Here is a 16475-nt window from a genome sequence, read left to right as displayed (position 1 = left end):
ACCGATCATGAACTCTTAAATGCAAGCATATTCTAAAATCAAATGTGAGGCCATCTGTCCAACAGCTAAAGCTTGGACGAAGGTAGCCATGTAACACGTGACACTACAATGATTCCAAGCACAACAGTGAATCTACAACACAGTGGCTAAAAAAAAGGTGTTGCAATGTGCCAGTGAAAGTTCACATCTCAAACTAATTAAAATAGCAGCCGTGGTAGAACCTTAAGAGAGCAACGCTCAATGAAGTGAAGCAACACTGTAAAGAATTATCTCAAATTTCTCCACAATTTGAGAGAGTGATAAAGTCATACAGAAAACAATTACTTCAAGTTACTGCTGCTAAAAGTGTTTCTATTAACATACTTCTGTTTTACTATGACTGTATGTAAATATTTGAGTGAATATATGACTGAAATTACTTGAAACAGCAACATTTTGTTTGACATTTTCTAAATGATCAAGATCTGCTTTACCAGATACAGCTAGTATAACAAGTCTTAACTGTTTGATTCATGGTTCATGGTTATTCTGCTTTGTTGAACCTGTTGTCTGGAACAGGCTCCACTAACAGCAGACTTAATCAAATAGAAATAAAACTGGATATGAAGTGTACAAACACATTCATAACAATAGATGGAAAAAAGAATAAAAAAAACAAAATAGCGCTGTTCAAAATGTAAACAATTTTATTAAAACAGTAAAGAACAGAAAATTCTGAAGGAACAGTAGTGATAAAAAAATGCTGTGCTGCAGCTGACTAATGGTTAACTGACTAGAAGAGGTTAATGCAATTTTCCCTGTGACTAGGGCAGCTGATACACAGGAGGGTAATTATTTTACAACAAACAGCACTGAGGTGTGCACCATACTTTTCAAAGTATTCAACATTTTTATTGGAAAGGGATGGGTCAATCTTTCACCAGCACTTTATCTGGAGTACATAGAGATAACAGTGGCTTTTCCATCAGAACATCAATGCCATTAATGTTTTTTAAAATACATTTTAGAGCTTTTAGAAGACTGTTACTCTTTCAGAAAATGCCCTGCTCCTTGCGCCGGTTGATATCTCTCTTCAGCTGGCAGGTGGTGCAGAGGGGGCAGCACATGGTCACCATATAATCGTTACACATGGAGCCCTGGAAACACACACAGTTAACTCTTAGAAGGTGCAGCCTCAACATCAGTGAAGGGATGGGAGTTAGGCTAATGACACGACCAGAATTTCTTTATATGAAAAACAAGGGCTGGATTACTGGTAAGTGTACACATGCTATCATGCTGTGTCTGAATCAAGGAGAAAGTTGAATAAGTATACAGGCAATGGAAAATTTCTCTATGCAGTAAATTATATGACTTTGCTGCTTCTGAGCCTAAATCAGAAGCGTCAAACTCAGGACCCAGGGGCCAAAATCGAACCAGCGAAGACTCCAATCTGGCATAAATTTTGGACTTTTAACTATTTTTTCACAAGTTTTACAGCTTTTCCTGCTAATAAAGACCTCCCACATGGCCGTTATACAACACCAAAGGGTCAGGGTTAACCCTAACCACCCTGTTTTTACTGCTATGCACTGCTAGAAATTTCTCTGTTTTTTCCACAGTATTTTTTTTAAATAGGACATTTTCTATTACAGAGCAGTCTTAAGTTAAAAGTGAGCTGTCTGTGGTCCACAATGTACAGTGAGTTTGACATCCATGACCTAAATGAATCTGGGTTGCAATATTATGGCTTGAGCAGGGAAGAAAACCCCCCACATTGGACAGAACCACATTATTGTTTTTAACCTTTGTTTCTCTTAATATTCTAATATATTTTGATTAATCTTGGGTGACATGTTAAAAGTACTTATACTTTTTACATGATCATTTTCAGACATTTAGCAATTTGACTCCGACAGCTAGAGTTGCTGAGTACATTGTTGCACAACAATCAGCATCCCTGTAAATGTGTTAGTCTAATGATCTTCTGACAGGAGATGTCCAACACAGGAGGAAAGTAAAACATGTGGCAACTGAGAAGCACTGATATAATTTCTAAACTTGGAGATGTGAGCCAGGTTCTTTTGTTCAAAATCATTGCCTGACCTCACAATTGCTCATCTGCATGAGTGGGCAAAAATTCAGAAAAACACCAAAAGCTTATAGTAAGCCTTACGAAAGAGCGGAAGCTGTTCTTCCTGCAGAGGGTGGAGCAACGCCATATCATTGCCTATAGATATAGAACAGGAAGTCATTAATGTTCCTGTAGGTGTAATGTGTAGGTGTCCCAGTACTTTTATCCTTCAACAACGGCAACTAAAACAAAGGTTTTTCTCTTTGTAAATCAATTTTCTAAAATCCATGTTTGTTTTTTTTCTGGCATTTTCTGTTTTTCTCTTTTTATAATTTAGGAGGAACATGATGGTAACAACTTAATTATTAGTTACACACAGCACGAAATAGGCTGTTTTCACTCACAGTGAAACAGGTAATTAAATTACCACCTCTTTGGTTCTAAAAAGGCCTCAAATAGACTTAAATTGGTGAATCCTGCAGAAAGCTTGGCTACTGTTCCTGTTGTCCACTGAAAACCTACCTTGATGTTATATTTGGTCCTGTAGACGCTACGGATGGGCATGCCCAGACCACACAGGCAACACTCGCCCATGTCACTGGCAATGGAACAGCCGAGGCAGCAGAAGCAAAAATAGCCAAAGCAGCCTAAGGCAGGGAGAAAGTGTGTTAAAGGAAGCACTTACGACTTAAATCCATTATTATTATTATTGTAACTGCAGCTGCTCTTCATACATTCCATTAAAATATCCATTCCCAGTTAATTTTTAATATAACTGATGAGGGAAAAAAAATCCACAGTCCTTATTTTACACGAGAAAATGCATTCAAGTTTAACCAAGTTTCAGTGGTTTGGTATCCATTTCTTGTCAGTTCCTTGACAGCCCTGAAACCTAATTATACATTCAGATAGACATTTGAACATAATATATTTACTTAAAATAAGGACTGAGGGTTTGTTTCCACCACATGAACATATAGATAGATAGATAGATGGAGCATTACAAAGGCCAGTATGAACAGAAGTATGTGTTAAAGCAGTTAAAATCTGCTTTAACTGTTCTTTTCTTAGGTTTGAAAAAAAAAGTGCATCCAATTATATCTTGCTGCAAATGCTGTCTCAACTTTGTGCATATTTTGAGCTACAGAAACAGTAAAGAGGGTTACTTACAAATTCCAATGTCATCACAGCAATCTAACATGCCTGTCTGGAATTCAGAAGGTTCATATTTGCCTGGTTGGTTGACCACAGCCATGATCACTTTAAAATCTTCTCTCTGTGGGATGAAAAAGGGTTATAGTTATTGTTTGATTACTGCATGTGAGAAAGAGGAACACTATACAGTAGTGTTCCTACTGGTTCCTAGGTTCCTGTTTCTCTTTTTTCTTTATTATTCTAGGTACTTCCGTACATTTCTTGGCCTTGCTACTTTCACATACTTCACATACACATACTTCAAACAACATTCAAACTCTAAAATGCTCTCAAGTTATTGGGCTATTACTATAATTTAGCTTTTTCATCTTGACCATTTTCATAAAATCCCTGTTTAACTTTTTGTGATGTTTTTTTTTTTTAGAAAATACACGCGTTGCTATGGGTGCTATGCAATTAAGCTAGAGTGTACCACTCTAGCTTTTTGAATCTGTTCCTCATGTCTGAACAGATTCTTCTAACTGGCTCGATTTTCAGTCTTCCCACACAAATTATATATCAAAACGATGGTTTTTATATTTGTATTCAGAAAATGTGACAGAAGTCTACGGTGCAAGGATGTAATTGATAGCCCACATAGCTTCCGAGTTACAAAATGTTTGAGAGCAAGTCAAGGTAGTTTTCCTTTCTCATCTATTTAGTTGCCGTACTTTACAAGTCATATATCTTTAATAATTCATTTAATTATACATTGTCAACACTCAAAGAACCCTTGTCTGTTCTGATCAAAAGCCTGAGAAAGCATACGCAAGCTGCCTCTGATTGGTAGATTAAAACTGAGCAGATTTAGACCAATGACTGTATAGAAGGCAGACACTGATTTAGACTGCGTGACTGTGTGTGTGTCCATGCAGTTTTTTAATTAGGTATGCAGTTTTACCTTAGTTAGTTTTGTGCTACTTTAGTTTATCTGCAGGCTGTTCTTTCTTGCTTTTCTAAATTTTCTGCCAATTTTTCACAGTTGGACAACAAGTAGTTTTGAGATAACTTCAGCTTGTTCAGCTGTTTTCAGCTGACAGTTTTGCTTTTCCAATACTTTTGCTAAATTAGTATGTTTCTGCTAAGTTATTACATTTCAGCAAATTTTCGAATATTGACTTTAGCTTCTTCAGCTGAATATTTTAGCTACACAGCATTCACACTGCATTTTCGCAAGAAATGCAAATTTTTCTAGTTACTTTTTTCATTCCTCGTGAATTTGTTGTAAGGAGATTAATCTTACCAGTTGGTTGGACAGTTGAAGGATTCTGACCAAGAAGGATTGTCCACACCAGGAAGCAGCTTGAGTCTTTATAACATATAAGAGCAGGTGACTCAATCACCTTTGCTGCTCTGACGAGATAACAACAGCCACAAGACAGCCCTACATCTTTACGTCAGGTTATGGTCATAAAACTTAACTGCACTGCGTAGTTAAGTCAACTTCTCATCACTGATTTTTATAAATTAATGGACAAGTCCTACATGGATCATACAAGAAATTTAAAATGTAATTTTTTTCTTTCTTTTTTTTAATTTCAGGATGAACATTTAAAAAATTTCATTTCATAAAAATCATTCAGAAAAATATATTTACAGGCTCTGTAACTGTATTACTATTATCTTTTGAATAATTTGTGAATCAAAATAAGTTTAACCCAGTAAGGGCTTCATTGTTTTTATAACCTTTTCTCCAGTAGCCTTTTAACAGTAGCTGTATCGTTGGCCGGATAACAGTAATAAACATGCAGATATTTAATGCACGGAATAAAAACTTTATCTCACCTGACCTCTATTTCTGTGTTAACAATACATCATATGAATGTTGTTAAGCTCACCAACTAAAGAGTAAACAACACATAGTAGTGTATATTAGTTGTACTTTGCTTTGGTACACCTCTGCAGAATTATATTTGTACTCTTCCTGAGTATTCAAACCATATGCTACTTTATACTTTAATTATTCTTTTGTTTAGCAGCCTTTTTTTTTTTTTTTTAATTTTTAGATTTCAAAAGCCAATAATGAAAACGTCATGAAAACGTAAAAAAATGTTGGCTCCCACCTAAGAGGGTTTTGGCTTTCAGTCAAAAGACTGTGATAAAAACATATTTTTATTTTTATTTTTAAATGTGTGCATTTTATTTCTCAAGTATCCAGAGGGAAACAGGAAAATCCCCAGAGCTAATCTTAGATTAGGCTGCACAGTTGCCACTTATTTATTTTGAAATTAGAAAGTCTGTGTAAAGGATTTGGAGGAATGTTGTTGTATTTTCATTTACAGTACTTATACTGTATATGCATTCAGTAATATTAGTTTAGTCTGTTTATTGTCCTTGTTACCGCTGTTAATGGGGGAAAAATCTAACGAAACAAAACAGAACTCTTTTATGCACTATTTTTAATACTCATACTAGCTGAACAAACAGGGAGATGAATGCAATGTGCTGACATCTCCCAACCTCACAAAGCACTGCATACACATAAGCAGATGTTTGATTAATCAAAAAAAAAAAAAAAATCCTGTGTATGCTTCCAACACACATCACTGCAGACACATGCATATCCAGTGGCGTCAGTGTCAGAAAAGTTTCAGTCCAACCAAGAATTAGGTAGTTTCATATGCATCTATGAACCTAAATGTTTTTGGTTGTCTTTTAAATTAATGTTCATATATTCACTAGGTAAATTTTATGCCCACTGCAAAACAGAAACGGTGTCAGCAGACACCTCTAAGAGGTTCACTTCTCCCTAGTGAGTCATTTGTGTTAGGAGGCAGAAGAATATCTTATACTTTTAACTGTTTAATTTGGCTAACTTGGTTGAGCTTACTGTTTGTACAGTTGCAAACAGATTCACCAACTCAAAAAAGAGCCAAATTCAGACCAAAATTTTGAAACTTAAAAGAGAGACAGAATTAAAAAAAAAAAGCTTTTAAAAATAAAAGTAATGAAATACTATTAAAGAAGATTTTTTGCACCCACACCCATGCAAATGCTAGTTTCCTCTTTAAATTCGCCATGATCTCTTGGGGTGCTTATGAAATTTCTGTAGTTTCATTTTATATTTTATTGATATTTAACAAAAAAACCCAAACATTTAAACTGTTTAACATAAACAATATTAAGAAAAGAATATTGCTAAAAGTATTCGAGTATTAGCTAACCATTATTAGCTAACCACTGTTAGCTAACATCCTTCTGTTGATAATAGCACCGATAGGCAATACTGTTGATAATAACTAATGTATAACAAAATACAACGTTTTTGCAAGCAAATCAACTTATATAGAAGTGAAAATGATTTATACAAGCCTTTTGTTGAGCTAAAGCAAGCTCTTTTCTGGAAAAATGATCTTCTAACCCTTGCTGCTTCCAGCAAATGTTTGAAAAAAAAAAATGACAATAAGAAGTTCAAACAGCTCTCTTCCCATTCGTCAGTTTTTTGAGTAATTTTATTTTTTATTTTTTTCTGTTTGCGATCAGAGGCGCTGCATGGAATGGTTTACTCATGGTCTCTGGTTGGGATAAATACTCTAAATGACCTTTTACCTTTTATTTTTCTATCCTTAAGGAATTTGCTTTTCTGTTTCTCTTTGAACAAACCTTAATAATGGTGTACTCGCATTTGGACTGTGTCAATAGGCTTTGGATACAACTTTTTTGTGGATAGAGTTAAAATTTTGTCAAAGAAATAAATGTTGAAAATGTTCACGTTTCACTCTTACTACATTCATATTTGGAGTTGTGAATAAAAATATAGGGTGGAGAAAATGTTTTTGGATGTGGTCTCTCAGGTGTTTAGCCATATTTTAATTTCCATCCATTTCCGGTAATGCTTTTCAAGTTCGAGGTAATGAGGGATTGGTGGTGTGACTAAAGCATATCTCATTTGTCATGGGGGGAAAGGTAGGGTGCAACCTGGGCAGGGTACCCAGCTAGCAAGACGACATTGAATCTATCAGTTCCTGCCCACCATAAACTATAGTTTATGGTGGGCAGGAACTGATTATTCATGCAGAAAAAGAATGTTTTTCATTACTTAACAACACTGAACAAAGGTCAGTAGTGGTCACGACATTTTTATTGGGCACTAGGTAACATTCCTGAAACACCTAAATAACTAGAAAAAGGGCTGAAGTCAATTAACTTTTGAAGCTAATTATTCTGCTAGGACAAGAACAGTTGTAAGTAAAGATACAAGATACATTTTTTTTATTACTATGAAGATAAAAAGGTTTTGCCAGACTCCAAGTGAACAAAAAGCCAGCACTTGAGCATGTCTGATAAGATCCAGTGACACGAAGACATGTACATGGGTTAAAAAGTTGCCTTATGAATAAACACATAAAATAGAAAGTGTTTACCTCACCTTTCAGAAAAAAAGAGTTGCCTAACCTCAACACACTGCTGAAAATGATGAGTTTTATAATAAGTGTAATAAATCTTTGGACAGAGCGACAAATAGTATTCAGTAGCTTGAGTGCCACAGGTAGTATATGTATATATAAAACAAAGTAGGCCTTGAACTGTTGAACTATATCAAGCTGGTGGCAGATGCTATTTTTTTTTATAATGCATTAAATATATTAAAAATTAACTCACTTGGTTTAGTTGTATGAGCTTTAGTGTGCCACAAAATCACTGGTCTCAAATGAGAATAGAGGCATTGCAACAGATTTAGCTACTAGCTCATTTTCACTTGCAGTCCCTGGGCAGGTATGCACACAGTATTAAATAAGGTGTAAACTGGAAATAAACTGCAAGATACAGATGAAGTAGCAGAATCAAATATATATGCAAAGCCAATAAAAAGCCCTTCAGCCCTACCCACAAAACACATTGCAAACCCTTTCTGAGTATATGCTTTTCCCATTCAATAACCAGTCATTTCAAATGTGTAACCACACAAATATGACTAATAAAGCATAAAAAATATGCTGGATTAGGTTAAATTGATGTGATTGTTTCCTGTTTTTTTGCTCCCCATGATGAGAAAGGACAATTCAAAGCAAGTGTCAGAATCAGAAAGAAAGTGATTTAAGGGTGACTTTGCATGTGGCATGTAATTCAAGACAGACTGGCTGGTCTAGCTCAGAAACTGCTGATCTAGTAAGGTTTTCTTCATAGCCATATCTAGGGTTTACGGAGCATGTTACGGAAATATGCAAATATCCAGTGAGCTGCAGTTCTGTGAGTGAAAATGCCGTTCTGATATCAGCAATCAGAGGAGGAGTGGCCAGACTGCTTCAACCTGATAGGAAGGCGACAGTAATTCAAATAACCATTTGTTACAACCAAGGTATGCAGAAGGGCATCTCTGAACACACAACATGTTGAACATGTTGGGCTACTGCAGCAGATGACCACACCAGGTCCTGTCAGCTAAGATAAGGCTGAGGCTGCAATTTGTATGGTCTGAGACAATGCAAGATTAGAAAAAGATTGCCTGGTATGATGAGTCTTTATTTGTACATTAGGACGGTTGGGCCAGAATTTGGTGTAAACAATGTAAAAACATGGATCCATCCAAACTTGTACTAGATCATACTTGTGGTGATGTGAAGTTGTGAGGGAAATTTTCTTAGTAGACTTGTTGATACCAAGGATGGTTTTAACCCCACAGCCTACCTGAATAGTGTTGCTGACCACGCCCATCCTTTTATGACCACAGTATACCCATCTTTCAACAGTTACTTTCCAACACTGTAATGCCATGTGTATGCCATGTCACAAAGCTCAGTTCATCTCAAAATGGTTTCTTGACCGTGACAATGACTGTGGTTGAATGTCCTCCACAGTCATCAGACCTCAGTCCAATGAAGCACCTTTTGGATGTGGTGAAACCAAAGATTTGAATCATGGATGGACAAATCTACAGCAACTGTGTGATGATATTATGTCAGTGTGGCGCAAAATGTCTGAGGAATGTTTCCATTGCTCACAAGCTTGTTGAATCTGCCTTGAAGAATTAAGGCAATTCTGAATATTAAAAAAGGGTCCAATTGAAGTGTACCTAACTAAGTATCCAGTGCATCTAAGTGGCAGCAGGCAATACAATAAAGTGTAGTAGAAAACGGAAACTTACTGTCAAGGTGAACTGATTTTATAATTTCCATCTTCTCTCTTGAAAAATATAGGCGCAAGCTTTAAAACTTCAGGGAGAAAAATCCCTGTGAAGACTGCCAAGTCAAAGAAAATTATAACATTTTAAGTGGACTGATATATTTTTTAACCAGATTCCTAAAAGAAAAAGAAAAACACAAAATAAAAACAGCCGACTCTATAACAAGTGTAGTGTAAGTGTGGACATAGGAAATAAAACAACAATGGCAGGGCCATGTCTCACTGCATTCTATGCAAATGTGTAATACTTTAATAAACACATATATTGAAAACGGTGATGGTATACTCCACAAATACTTTTGGTCAACTGACAACAAATCTATAGCATAATCAGGGGGTTCAGACTGTCAAACAGTGTGTGCATAAATAGTTAAATAGTTTAGCAAAAAATAAATTATTTGCGATTAAATTCCACGACGTAATCTACCTGAAGTAAGGCACTGACAGGTCCACGCAGGCATGAATGTCTTTCAGTTTACACTTTCCAACCTGCCTTGGTCTTTTTAACACACGATGGCGCTACTCCCCAAAAAACAGAATAACACCGACTCCATCTGCGAATGAGGGCAAGTAATGACGACCTGACTGTAATGATACATGCTCGTACATAATGAGCAGCTGTAACTGAAACTCTGGAAGAGGCATGATTTTCAGTTTCCGACAGGCTAAAGATAGACGTGGTCGTAATTACAACAAAGCTCACAGGATACTATTAACCTGCACAGAAGACCCTAAAAAAATACCAAACAGACCACATCCTCTGATTCAGACATTAAATTCTATGATGTCTTACAAACTGGTGAGTGTAATCTGAGGAGGAATACACAGGAAACTACAGGGTTAACACAGGCAAAGCCAGAGAATCGTGTTTATTTGATTAATTTTTTGTTCAAAGTTAATGCCAAATGAATGTCAGAATACCCTTTTGCCAAAGTATTACTTGACAATGTCAGATAGTACATTTAGTAAAGTGTCGTTTTAAGGCACTACTATGTCAGTACTTCCAGTTTTTTAAACAAAGATTTTAACCCCCTGGTCAAGTCAGTCAGACTGGGATCTGCTAATTTAAATTTGAATAAAATGTCATATTTATATAAACACATAATTTATGTTTTCATGTGACACTATCAAACAAAACAACAACAACACGTACTTCAAGTTTTAAGTACTTTCCACATCTCTGGTTTTGAAAACTTTTGAAATTTCAGTTACTAACTTGTGTGTGTATTCATTGTTTTTGAATTATGAGCTATCAATGAATTGAATTGTTGAATTGTTTTTACTTAAAGAAAGTAAGTGAATACTTTGGCTTCTTGCCCCAAAGAGCCCCACTGGTCCTCTAAAAATATGCTGTCTGTAATTTATCATATTATCATGAGTGTTTGATGTAATATCATAATCGGACAGGGGTGTCAAACTAAATCTACTGGAGTAAAAAGTATTTCAAAGAGGTTTTGGTTTACAATAACATGGAAATATATATGCATGTGCTTGGTTTTTCTACGACAATTGCAGGGTTGACTCTTCCTGTGTGAAAGTTTGATTCATAATTCTGTATCCTCTTACCTGAAGTTCATAATGAAAACATTAAGTATTCAGTTAATAATGAACAGAATACTTTAAAATGGGTTGTCCTCCACACGTTTGATCTTTAAGGATAATTTTGTGTGCTTTGTCTGACAGCTAGCTATAGCTGTGAAGTAATGTAGTGGAACACAGCTGGTTAATAAAACAGGTGACTTTAACTTGTGGAAATTGAAGGCGGCTCTTTAAGTTCGCTGTTTCAGTGATAGACATGCGCACACTGATGGGATGGAAGAGAGGCACATCTGCACTGACGTCACCCCCCCTTCAAAAAAAAAGAAAGAAAAAAAAAAGCCTGCTAATTTCAAGCTGTCCGGAGCTGGGACATACCCGGTTTCTCTGCAGTGTAGTAGTGAGGAGGAGCAGCTCCAGAATTGTAAGCCAACTTTTTCTGGTGTTTGCATGGATGCACAGTTTCTCTAAACTTTTTTTAAAAAACATATTTAAGGTTTTAAGAGCGACCACCATGAACACAAACTTTAGATTATAAGGATAGACTGAACATATAAAACCTTCTGCGGAAGGAAATCCAAAACTTGGAAAAGCTGCTTTTTTGTGTGTGAGAGACAGAGTCTGGGGCTGGGATACCACCGCTGCTGCTGCTGCTCGGGTGTCTGGGCTGAAGGGGAGAATCTCAGTGAGGCTTCACAGGATGGCAGAGTTCAAAAGGAGATGAAAAGAGGAGAGCAAAGGAGGTCTGTGTGCGGAACTTGAGAGCTGCAGAAGTGATTTGGTCCTGGGCTCTGTCTGCACTCTCGGACTGGAGCTGACAATGAAGATGAACATGGTAAATGGGCTCAAATCTCCTCTGTCAAGAGAATAAGACTATATGTTTTTTCTAATTTTTCTCTTTAAAATAATCGGAGATGATTCGTGTGAACATTTCGAATGATAGAATAGCTATTTTACCACTAAGAGGGAGAGTTTAAAGGGGGGGTCGTTGCGTGGAAAAGGCGTACTTTAGGCAGCATTTACGCACAGTAAGTTCGCAGCGTTACAGGTCCACATCTGCAAAAGTTTGCCTATCCGGCTGCTGAAAACAAACCAACCAAACTTCTCCTGAGCAACAAAAGCTGCGGTCTATTTTGACTTGCAGACGCTCCATGAGGGTTGCGTTTGCGGTACCGGTGTAATGCATGCGGGCTGGCTGCCAACTGTCTGGGTCAGAGTGGCCAAGTAGGTAGCGTTGTCTGTCTGTCTGGACCGCAGGAGCGCTACAGCTAAAGAAACATTTGCGAAAAGCCCTCCTTTCCAAAAAGGCTACCACCCGCGTTTGGAGTCCGGTCTCTTCCTCGGGATCGTCACTGCTGTGTCACCTGGATCCCCTTTGTGTGCAGCAGTTTGTAGTTTGCACATGCTGCCTTCAAGCGCGTCAGTGAGTAAAACTAATCTGCAGAAATATCAGCTTGCACAGCTGACATGTATGCGTCCGTTCCAGCGCGGGTTTTACACGTCATTTGTATTGTATTGCCACGTTTTTGTCACGGCGTATCAGCCATTAAACGGTCATTCGTGTATTTAAAGAGGTACTGGCACAAATGGAACCGACACCAGTGCTCCTCGTGGAAATCTGTAACATGGGGTGTTCAGCGTTGCCTTACTTTTTCATTCATTGATTACAAACTACAGATGGAGTCAAAGCTTGCCATCAAGCCTGCTATAGTTAGTTGCTCAGTATAAGCAAAACAAAAGAATGAGAGCGAACTTTTCCTCTGTTCCTACAACAGAACTGTGAGATTATAGTTCTAATGCTTGGTGTTGGTCTACAGTACGTCACTATAAGCTTAAGATCTTTGTGGTTTTTGTTGGTCAGATATAGCTTTGGGTAGTTTTCCCACAATTTTGTGACACTTTGTCGGCAAAATGATTAACTTGGACCAATCAGATTGGCCACTATGAAAGTATTCACTTTTTTTTTTTAAATATAATATATATATATATCATCGTTTTGACTGAAAAATATAAAAAAAGAATACTCAGATTATATTAGATGAAAATCTCCAGTGGTCTTAAAAATGGCTCCAACTAGCTGTCAAAAATGCAGATATTAAATTGTAACAAGTACAAAGTTTTAGAACAGTCAATAACCAATTGATCTAGCACCCGACAACCAATAAATCAGCTAACAGAGTGGGCTATTGTTGGGTAATCGTTGCTTAATTTCCTCCACAGCAGTGCAGATGGATTGGTCAAGACAAAGATACAGAGCTTCCTGTTTGCGTCTGATGGATTACAGTGTTTTTTATGAGCTGCTGACATGAATTCAGAGGCTGGTGAGATGTGGGAGTGCTCATCTTCAGGAGAAATCTGAGACCTGGATGAGCCTTCAAGCACGGTGAGAGCATTTTAAGTGAAGGAGGCGCACCATGGACTTGTTGTGGTCTGCCATCAGACCCATTATGTCCTTTTAACCCATTTGTAGCACCCTCTACCCCTACCCCATGTCACATCTTTCCCTGAATTATGGAAATTTTGTGGAAGACGCTGACTTGGACACTGAGCCTGGTGGTGATGACTGCTTCTGAATTTCAAAGTTTCAACAAACTCTCACACAACTCCCAAGGTATGGTGGTGACACATGGACAAAAAAAATTCTGCTGTACTCAACAGCTTATTTTCACAACATCTTTTCATTTCTTTTCCATTCTCTTCTTTTCCCGGTAAAAGAGGAGTTCCTGTCCTACCTGCAGCACTACCAGTTGACTGTCCCGGTGCAGGTGGATGAGAATGGAGAGTTCCTGAGCTACACTGTGAAGCACCACCGGCCAGGCCGACGGAGACGGGGGGCGGTGGATCCGATGATGGGAGCCCAGCCCGCGTTAGACCCACTGGAGCCCCGACTGTTCTACAGACTGTCAGCCTATGGAAAGCACTTTCACTTAAACCTGACTCTCAACCCCCACTTGGTGTCAAAACATTTTACAGTGGAGTACTGGGGTAAAGAAGGGCTGGAGTGGCGGCATAATATGGTAGATAACTGTCACTATATTGGATTCTTGCAAAATCAGCACAGTACAACTAGAGTGGCACTCAGCAACTGCAAAGGCCTGGTGAGTACAAAGTGCTACAAGGTTCACAGCTCTTACGAAAAACCCCTCATGTTTATGTCAGATATAGCTAGGTTGTGGTTCTGTCGCTGCAGCCAGTCTTTTGGTAGATTCGACAGAATATTATCACAAGATTATTGCAGTTTGCTTAAGAGAATCTTGGCTTTTTTTTCCGCATGGCGCACTGAGCCTGCAGGCAGCTTGGAGTGACTTGATGTTTATGTAGAAAAATCACATCATCTCAGTGATCTGATAGTGATAACCATCAGTGCTTTTCTTCCCACTTGTGCGCTGGATGTCACACTTGAGTAGTTGAGATCACATTTCTTAAGCAGATCCTTGTGTGATCTTTAAATGATATGCCTATAAATGTGCAGGTTTCAGTTCTAAAACAAAACTGAGCAGCTCTAATAAGGCATCTAATTATCCTGTCTAAGCTTTTATTCCTGAGGCTTTTGTCCACAGACTGTGTGACTGTTCAGTACCTCTTAACTAATCAAGGAATTGGACCAAATTTTAAAAGCTGTTATCCCTCCATGCTCGAGAGTAACTCTAAAGAAGTTAAAAAAAAGGCCCTGCTTCTTATTGGCAAATGTAATCATGTGGGGGAAACGTTTAGCCAAATGTGTTGGCAAGACATAGTACTGAGTATCATAAATTGAATTAGTGTTTGCCCTTTTTTTCTTACATCACCAAAAATGGACAAAACTGTGTCTGTACTTTAATGTAATCAGCTGTCTGGACATTTTGAGATCTTGACATCACACACTATTAAAACCCTACATCGAAAATGTTTCTGTAGGCTAGTGTGATATGTGGTTAATTGCTTTTATTGTGGGTTTTACAGAGCCAAGCCAGTGTTTCCTATAAACCCACTCTGAAGGACTTCTCCTAGTTTATGCACCAGAGGGGGCATTGACAGGGGGAGAAGAATGTTTTAATGCTGGTCTGGATGTAACAGATTGTTTGGGGTTCTTAAATTTTACTGCAGATTAGTGACTAATGCATTGTATATGTGAAAACATGTCCCTAATGAGAAGCAAGAGGTCACATAAGGGGATGTATTAGTTGTTTAAAGGGACACTCCAAAATGACTATCTTGTTTTTTTTTTGTTTTTTTTATTAGCCGCCCAAATTCTGGGTTGTACTTTTTTACAACTTGCTACAAAGCAAAATCTTTTCTCACATGTTCCCCACCTGACAAGTGCCCAGTATTTTCAGACTTTAAAAATCAGGGTTTGGAACACCTGCTATCCAGATTCAAACTGAGGTGACTTTGTTATGATGTCATTATGACAATCCATCAGCCAGAAGTAGAAAATAATAGGGCTGTTGGAGGTGTGTAGGCTTTAGTTGTGATATGGCTACCAATAATCATTGTGTTCAAATTGTCCACTGTAAATAAAAGATGGAATCAGGCACTATGACATCAGTGTCAAGCTTCAGTGTTGGCGTTTTAGCTGCTGTGTTCGTTCTTTGTAGTCAGAAACGACCATATTTGGATGACTGGGTGAAGGTCCAAGTTATGAGCTAATGCTAGCTAGCTTGATTATCTATCTCCATTCATAACTGAAGCCCAAACGTCTTGGACAGTGTGCACCTCACAGCAAGCTTTATTGTTTATCAGATAATTACAATATCATTAAATATTAAAATTTCCCAGAAGCCACCAACACAGAACCTCCAAAGGTCCAATTCAGTGACTTCTCTTAAAAGAAGTAAGGCCTACAAAAGAGTGACTGGATATAGCAACCTAGGCTGAGACACTTGTCAATTAAGGTGGCCATGCCCCTAATTCCATTACCAAGAGTGATTATTTTATACTACAAAATGTCCCACCATAGACTCATTATGGTGGGGAAACGATTCACAAAACCAAACCATTTTATGCATTTCACGTTTTGAGCCAGCCTCAAGTGGTCATTAGAGGAAAAGCAGTTTTGGCATTTAGTTGAGTTTTCCCTTCAGAGATGGCTGCTTGGTTCAAACTATCTCCCTTGGATTTCAGAACTCACCAATAACTCCAATATAGCTTGAATGTTTGTGCTTTTTCTTCATATATATTCATAAAAGCAGATTTTGAAAATGTTCACCTGTTGAAACAAAGGATGCCTGAGTTTCCTTCATGTCCGCCTGTCTGAGCACAGACAAGAGTAACAAGTGTCTAAACTAGGATTGCTCCTTTAATGAAATGATTATGAAATACAGTGCTTTTTCTTAAGACTGTACTTTTAGTACCAATGTTTCCTGTTTTTAACCTGCTTTTTTTTTCATTGATTTTCTTCCCCAACAAGCACGGTGTTATTACAACAGAGGAAGAACAGTATTTAATAGAGCCTTTAAAGAACATATCCTCAACCACCTCTGGTGAATGGAACCTGGAAGAAGCACAGCAGCATGTTATTTATAAAATGTCTGCCATTCCCTCACCACAAGAGCATAGCCAGGAGTTCAGCTGTGGCATTTCAGGTTGG

General features: G+C 37.7%; 2 protein-coding genes across 5 annotated transcripts in view; one reads left to right on the top strand and one right to left on the bottom strand.

Moving 5' to 3' along the window:
* Window positions 1-663: 663 nt before the first annotated feature.
* Window positions 664-6706, bottom strand: LOC116315934 (placenta-specific gene 8 protein). Of its 2 annotated transcripts, none has more exons than XM_031734382.2 (4): window positions 6560-6706; window positions 3224-3329; window positions 2576-2700; window positions 664-1136 (listed from the first exon to the last, which is right to left on the bottom strand). In XM_031734382.2, exons 2-4 carry the CDS (start codon window positions 3306-3308, stop codon window positions 1032-1034), a joined length of 315 nt encoding a protein of 104 aa, XP_031590242.1. In that variant the 5' UTR covers window positions 3309-3329; window positions 6560-6706; the 3' UTR covers window positions 664-1031. The 2 variants fall into 2 exon arrangements, with proteins under 2 accessions (XP_031590242.1, XP_039470479.1); XM_039614545.1 differs by lacking the exon at window positions 6560-6706 and adding an exon at window positions 4491-4556.
* Window positions 6707-11275: 4569 nt separating this feature from the next.
* Window positions 11276-16475, top strand: part of adamts6 (ADAM metallopeptidase with thrombospondin type 1 motif, 6) — a 72179-nt gene continuing 66979 nt past the window's right edge. The window contains exons 1-5 of one of the 3 annotated variants that reach the window (XM_039614308.1): window positions 11276-11741; window positions 13127-13289; window positions 13377-13517; window positions 13622-14004; window positions 16296-16470. In XM_039614308.1, the coding sequence (XP_039470242.1) occupies window positions 13418-13517; window positions 13622-14004; window positions 16296-16470 (658 nt within the window). In that variant the 5' untranslated portion in view covers window positions 11276-11741; window positions 13127-13289; window positions 13377-13417. Of the gene's footprint in view, window positions 11742-12103; window positions 12330-13126; window positions 13518-13621; window positions 14005-16295; window positions 16471-16475 lie in introns of those variants that run through there. The other 2 variants (XM_039614307.1, XM_039614309.1) reach the window with 2 other exon arrangements.

The sequence above is a fragment of the Oreochromis aureus genome, linkage group 7 (assembly GCF_013358895.1).
Source record: "Oreochromis aureus strain Israel breed Guangdong linkage group 7, ZZ_aureus, whole genome shotgun sequence".
Taxonomy (NCBI): Eukaryota; Metazoa; Chordata; class Actinopteri; order Cichliformes; family Cichlidae; genus Oreochromis; species Oreochromis aureus.
The sequence above is the reverse complement of the archived record's forward strand: the minus strand, read 5'-3'. Positions and strand labels throughout refer to the sequence as shown.